General features: G+C 39.7%; 1 protein-coding gene across 1 annotated transcript; it reads left to right on the top strand.

Annotated features, from left to right (window-relative positions):
• Positions 1–651: 651 nt before the first annotated feature.
• On the top strand, positions 652–7,020 carry NR2E3 (nuclear receptor subfamily 2 group E member 3). The gene is made up of 8 exons (XM_083180185.1): positions 652–706; positions 2,126–2,279; positions 3,025–3,128; positions 3,277–3,525; positions 3,740–3,921; positions 5,059–5,299; positions 5,443–5,548; positions 6,250–7,020. Exons 1-8 carry the CDS (start codon positions 652–654, stop codon positions 6,380–6,382), a joined length of 1,224 nt encoding a protein of 407 aa, XP_083036311.1. The 3' UTR covers positions 6,383–7,020.
• The last annotated feature ends 240 nt before the right edge of the window (positions 7,021–7,260 follow it).

A 7,260-nucleotide genomic window follows, 5' to 3' on the forward strand; every position in this document is an offset into this window, starting at 1 on the left:
AGCATACCAGGTGCTTCTCTGCAACCTCAAAATGGAAGTGTCTAGGTGGTAACTGGACAGCGCCAATTAGTACAAAAATATTTCAAGCAAGTGGCCCTCCACCTGCTGTAGGGACATGTTGTACAAGTGCAACACAAAGTTCTACTCTAGCAGAATTCTCCATTCTACTGCAATCATTTGGTGTTTTTTTCTTTTCTTTGGGCTATGAAATTTCTGCTTAGCCAGGCAGTCATCAGCGTACAGTATGTGAGTACCCAACAGAACTCACACTTTGCTCATTTTTCCTATGGCTAGATGACTGCTCCACCTTCTCATAGACGGTAAAGATTAAGAGGATAACAAGAGGCATCTGCTTACACAGCGTTAGGAGCTAATCTCCAGGCCCTAAGAAAACTCCTGAAGAGAGACAGGGAAAAGAGAAAGATAAATCTCCTCATCCATATTCTATCTATTCTTCATCTCTGCAGAATCAACGCTTCTACACTCTTCCATGTTGGGTGACACCATACACTGTCCCACACAATATACTGGGTAATCAAGAGATTTCAAAAGTCAGTGTGGCAGACTGTTCACACCTTTGCAGTCGAAAGGAGCTTAGAACCCGATAAGAGGAGACACATTTAAGGAACCACTCTAGAAAGTTAAGGTGACATGAGTTCACCCACTGGCTCCGTGCTTAGCACCAGTGCAGAGGACAGTCAGTCAGGTAAGGAAACATTGCTGATTTTGTAAACTAACCTCCTATTCTTCCAATCACTGTAAAAAAAAAAAAAAAGTTCAGGAAGGGAATAATAACAGAACAGACATTTTAAATTATGCCCTTGATGGCTTTGTGATTTGTCATTGAGATTATATATATATAGAGAGAGAGAGAGAGAGAGAGAAAGATCTATCTATCTATATTTTAGGGAGATGACAGGTGGCAGCTGGTAAAAATGTACAGCCCAGTATCTATTTTACATACAGTATAACAATTTCACCTCCTTTCATTCTCTAAAGTGTTTTAAAAGGCCTATACTCATTATTGTACATGATTTTTTTCTTATATGCAATATATTTACTGTTACTCTTTAGTTTTGATTATAAATGGAAGGGTTCAGTGTCCATTTTAGCAATGCAGTTATAACACAATAATGTACGTAGAATATTTGAGATTGTAAATGTTCTAAAATGAGCATTTAGTTGTCTCTTGAAACTTGCAAAACTGCAGGGCTCCTTGTACCTACATCTGCCATATACCTTGGATCACAATTTGTGATTACATAATACAGTGTTAACAGTGAAAACTTTGAAAAGATAAAAAAAAAACAGCAAAAAATATTACATTTAGGCAATAAGCTAAACATATCTACGGTTTCTAGACTTTTTTTTATAAATTAGTAAAAAATGTTAATTGAAAATATTAATTTTAAAACCATTTCTAAGCAAAAACTTGTTGATGTTAAGATACATGGGGGACATCACCTCAACTGGCAGAATATAACAAGCCACTAGACCAGTTATCATTAAAAATATTGCTAAATATACCCAAAATCTCTAGTTTTTTTGAGCATTTTATTTCCAGTGGTACACTAATTCTAGACCTACAGACACACTAGTATCTGGAAATCTAAGCAACTTGTCATGTTACTGCCTAATTGTGTATGAAGATGAACAGATCTCCTGCAGTTTAGTTCATAGAAGTATGAGATACAAATATCCGCTAGTTGGCTCACCCTGTAAGTAATGCATATGCACTTACGGAACCTCAAACGCACAGCTATTTGTTTGCAGTATCATTAGGTTAATGTGCCTGAATCTCACAGATTTTTGTACACAATGTGCCCTGGTTGCTGTATTGCAATGGCACATTGCCCAGCTTGCAGATAATTAGACTGACCCCAATGTATACTTTTAGTTGCATCAGTTTGTGAATGGAGAAATGGCGTTTGAAAACACAATTTGAAATTCTACTTCTCCAGTAACCTCAAATGAATGGTTTGTCCTCTAGACCTCCTAAAATAGCCAACATCTGAAGAATACTGAAACACACTACATTGCTCTGTGTATTACTATCACAATAAGATACATACTTGAATTCTCATGTTTGTATCTAGTTCTATAATTTGTTATCTGCTTTTCCTAGCAGCTCCTAGTCCTGCCCCAGGTCCTGCCCCCAGCCCAGCTTTGCTGTGCAGAGTATGTGGTGACAGTAGTAGTGGAAAACACTACGGCATTTTTGCTTGCAACGGTTGCAGTGGTTTCTTCAAGAGAAGCGTCAGACGAAAACTTATTTACAGGTAGGTTCAGTTCTTTTTTTAGTAAGTTAAGGTTGTTGTGTTGGTCTTTAGGCATATATAACATACAGTAAGAGTGACGCCAGGTTGTACAGGATTTTTATGCAGTGCAACATAGTGTTTCCAAGGTGCAAAATGGCACTTTTTAACTAGATTAGCTCCTAACGTGACATGACGAGACTCCTAATGAGACACATGACCAGTTAGAGCAGTGGTCAGGGAACTCTATCCTCATTACCCCACACAGTGCATGTTTTGCTGGTACCCAGCAGGTGCACAGGTGTACTAATTACTCAGACACATTTTATAAGGTCCGCAGGTGAAGTTAATTAGCTCACTTGTGATTCTGTGAGGAGACCTGCAAAACATGCACTGCGTTGGGTAATGAGGACCGAGTTCCCTGACCACTGTGTTAGAGTTACAACTATTTGCAAAAGTCGGTATTTTGCAGCAGAATTTAAAATACCTATTTTAACACAAAATCAGGTTGTTTTTGCCTCTATTAAAAAAAACAACAAAAAAAAAACCACTGAAATCTGCATCAATTACATTTGCCTATAACCTCCATTATAGCACACTTAGAATGGGCATATGTGCTCAGTCATTAACAGGCTGGAATCTAGAGCAGAAATGTATTTATGTTTCTATCGACTGATTTTTCTGAGCGTGTCTCTGTAATGATTAAAGGTTCAACAGGCAAATACAAAGTATCAACTTAACAAAACTTTAACAAAGTGCTATATTGCAGATGTCAGGCAGGAACAGGGATGTGCCCAGTGGATAAGGCCCACAGAAACCAGTGCCAGGCTTGTAGGTTGAAGAAATGTCTACAGACTGGCATGAATAAAGATGGTGAGTTCTCTGTGCATATGTACAATATCAATTAAAGAGTTGAATGTCTTTCTGTCATTCATGGTAATTAGATCATTATCTCTGACTGCTCTTACTGCCTTCACTGTCTTTCACTATGTGACTGTTTCTGCTATTCTTCTACTTGCAGCAGTCCAGAATGAACGCCAGCCTCGCAGTACAGCTCAGATTCGCTTAGACAGTATAGATCTGGACACAGACAGCCGCTCTGAGCACTTAGCTACAACTCGAGAACCTCATTCATCTTGTGCACAAGTCACCACCTTAAGAGCCCCCGTACCAAGTGCAATGTCTGGGACCATAAGTCCTCCCCACAACCACCGATTCATGGCCAGCTTGATGACAGCGGAGACATGCGCCAAACTGGAGCCGGAAGAAGGTAGATGCAAGAGTACAGGCATTAGAAAATGGGTGGTTTCGGTTCTGCATGCATCTTGTATGCGATATCACATAGTTGTATGTTTAATAGAAGCCTGCATACTTCATCCTATTTGATGGTAGAAAAAAGAACATCAAATCCATGAAGTCTGCCCCAGTAATGTGTATAACAGCCTAAGAACACCTTAGCTAATCATCTTCCCTTATACTTCCAGCTGATGAGAATATCGATGTTACAAGTAATGAGCCAGAACGCACACCTAGTGACTTTCAAATGTCTGGTTTCATCACATCCAGTCCTGAGGGGGTGTACGAAACCTCAGCTCGTCTCCTCTTTATGGCAGTAAAATGGGCCAAGAACCTCCCAGTCTTCTCAAATCTCCCATTCAGGGATCAGGTGAGAATCAAAAGTTCAACTCCTACATTATTATTATATTATACATATAAACCAATGGTGTACAAAACTGCTGGTCAGAGAAAAAGATTTAACTTCTACAAATTACAAAAAGGCCTAGGCCTTAAGGGTAAGGGCAACTCCTATAATTGGGCAATATAAACTCTTGTCTCTCTCACCCGGCATCCAAGCAGCTTTTGCTTTCCTCAATGGTGTTCACATTCCTGCAGTTCTTAGATTTTTGGCCATTATGAGAAGCAGAAGTGGAGATTGGCCCTTATTCAGATCTGATCGCAGTACAAATTTATTCTCAACATGGGCAAAACCATGTGCACTGCAGGTGGGTCAGATGTAACATGTGCTGAGAGAGTTAAATTTGGGTGGGGTGTGCTGAAACTGAAATCTAAATTGCAGTGTAAAAATAATGCAGCCAGTATTTACCCTGCACAGAAATAAAATAACTCACACAAATCTAACTCTCTCTGCACATGTTACATCTGCCCCACCTGCAGTGCACATGGTTTTGCCCATTTTGAGAAAAAATTTGTACTGCGATCAGATCTAAATAAGGGCCAATGTGTGGGAAGGGATATATGTTCCAACCCTGTACAGGTCCAATGCCGCTGTTCATCCAACAGCCTAAGCCTCATCATGCCCTCATGAAAAGAGACTGTGGTAAATAGTGGGAGTTACATTTCTTCTTAAGTCATGTTTGGAGCAAAAAGGGCAACCAATCAGCTGAAGTCATTTCATAGACTGTGCTACATAAATGGTAGTTGGAAGCTGGTTGGTTGCTTTGGGCAAATGCACCGCTTCTTCTCTCTCCTGGGCTTGATCCATCTCCCCCTTGGTACACTCATAGGTACAGTCAACGTAGTGTACATCTATAACATAAGAGGCCAACAAGGAAATAAACATAAAAGTAGTGTATCTCCAGAAACAGAGGCATTTTGGATAACTTGAAGAAGTCTGTAGACATAAATTAAATAAAAAACACATATTTGTTCTAGGAACACATGTTATGTTCTTTGTTACCGTGGAACACAGGCCTTCAGGTTTCTAGAGCGTAATACTTAAACTTATAAGGTCAGCTTGTAGTCTACCTGGTAAGTTATTCTGAACTGAGCTCTCATTATGTAGGTAATTCTACTGGAGGAAGCATGGAGTGAGCTATTCCTGCTGTGCGCCATCCAATGGTCTATGCCACTTGATAGCTGTCCATTGCTGTCTGTGCCCGACCTTTCTTCCAATGTCCATGGAAAATCTGTTACCTCCAGCATGGATATTCGAATCCTGCAAGAAACGATCAGTCGCTTCAAGTCTCTCAGTGTTGACCCTACAGAATTTGCCTGCTTGAAGGCAGTTCTTCTCTTTAAGCATGGTAGGTCTTTTTTCATTTTTTTGACAAGTGTTCATAGTTGTTATACATTTATTTCAGCTAATTTGAATAAATAAAACTGGCCAAAGATTGAACAAGTCAGTCTTCTTACGGTGTGATTGCATTTTTCTATTTCTGTATTTCAGAGACAAGAGGGCTAAAAGATCCTGAACAAGTGGAAAATCTACAAGACCAGTCTCAGATGATGTTGGCCCAACATACAAGGAGTCATTACCCAACGCAGCCAGTTAGGTAATGGAACAAAACAGTCACTTACATGATAGCCAGTGTGTACAGAAATAGAGCATGCTAAAGCCTGATATTTTATTTTTCTGTATGTAAAATATCGAAAACTTGTATAAAATGATATTTTTTTAAACCGTTTTAAAATTATACTGTTGTGGATTTTAAATACTTGTGCAGAAGGGACAGGTAGAAACCCAGAAAGGATATGCAGCTGACCAAAATGAGGGCTAGGCCACGTCCCATTAGGACTTTATGCCGCAAATCACAGCCTGTGGAGAAAGGGTAGGGCTAAAATGATGCATTTCACCTCACTTTAACCCTGGCCCTCCATACGGAGGGTCTTCAGACCTACCCAAAAATTTGGAAGTTTCCTGAACCTTCTGGAAGTGTAGGTAAATATGCTATTCAGGCTATCGCTAGTAACATTCAGCACTTTGGGGCCAATGCAGAGACAGTTACAGATAGATTTGTGTTCAGCTCTTCGTACTGGTGAATACAGTATACCATTTTCTTTCTGTGCACAAGGAGAGAATGTGCGGCCATCTTTAGTTTTAGTCTGGGTCTGTCGAATATCTCTGTGATGTCACTATAAACCAGTAAACCGATGGCTTACTCAGATATCATTGGTGTAAATGGCAAAGTAGCTTTGTAGACTGTTGTAGGTAAACTGTAAATTAATCTCCTGAATATGTTGTCTTTCTGGCCAGGTTTGGGAAGCTGCTTCTACTTTCCCCATCTCTGCGGTATATTTCCTCTGAGCGTATCGAGATTCTTTTTTTCCACCGCACCATTGGCAACACTCCTATGGAAAAACTCCTATGCGACATGTTTAAGAACTGACCATGTGACTGAGACAATGTAGTTGTGGACCACTATACCAAGCTGCTAACACAGTAGTGAAATACAAGGACTCATCTGTTTAAAAGGACACTGATCTAAGGGAGCCACTGGATTATGGACAGAGTAACACAATGGCTTTGGGTTTTAAGCTCTGCAGTATCACATTATTTTGTTATACCCAAACAGAATATTTAGTAAAAGTTTGAAAGAATTTTCAATATTGGTTGACAAAATCATTGTTCTTCCTGTGCCACATTAACAAGGACTAATGCATCTTAGTCATTCTGTGAGAGACACGTCACACTTGTAGCTTAATTAGAACTACTCAATTTGCAGGAGTAAACTGCTTCTCTTCATAACTTCATTTTACCCCTTCTTCTAGGAAACTTTTTAAGAATATTACACAATATTTTTCCAGTTCCTAGTACTAATAATAGTACACAGTATGTAACATGTGCATCACAGCCCAGACCCCCTCCATATGTGTCTTATCTACACGTTGGGAATTGCTGCACAAATGCTCCATGATGTTAGACCCAATGTATTACAATATTTATATGGTTTTACTGCTTGTATTAAATCAAATTTTATTTTACAACATAGCCTATTTATGCAAAAACAATTACCTGGCACCAGGGCTGGATTAAGGGGAGCTCAGTAACCCCTCTAGCTAGGGCCCCCCTGTGGTCGGCATGTATTTTTTTTAATAAACTTTTTATTTTATTTTAGCTAAAGGTTTTGTGCATGGCAGTGGGGTAGTGCTGCAGCTTCACCTATCTGCCAATGACTAATGGTGCTGAGCATTGGGAGCCAAGGCACACTGACTGCACAAGTGCATTACTGGGAGTTGACTAAGTCAAAGGCTGAAAGGCTTGTGC

The sequence above is a fragment of the Crinia signifera genome, chromosome 4 (genome assembly GCF_055691185.1).
Source record: "Crinia signifera chromosome 4, ASM5569118v1, whole genome shotgun sequence".
NCBI lineage: Eukaryota > Metazoa > Chordata > Amphibia > Anura > Myobatrachidae > Crinia > Crinia signifera.

What these genes read in the sequence shown, in the direction of transcription:
- NR2E3 (XM_083180185.1), top strand. Translation starts at nt 652, where the DNA reads ATGAGTTCACCCACTGGCTCCGTGCTTAGCACCAGTGCAGAGGACAGT. An exon ending in ATCTCCCATTCAGGGATCAG is followed by an intron (nt 3,922 to 5,058) that starts GTGAGAATCAAA and finishes CTCATTATGTAG; the next exon opens with GTAATTCTACTGGAGGAAGC. An exon ending in TACCCAACGCAGCCAGTTAG is followed by an intron (nt 5,549 to 6,249) that starts GTAATGGAACAA and finishes CTTTCTGGCCAG; the next exon opens with GTTTGGGAAGCTGCTTCTAC.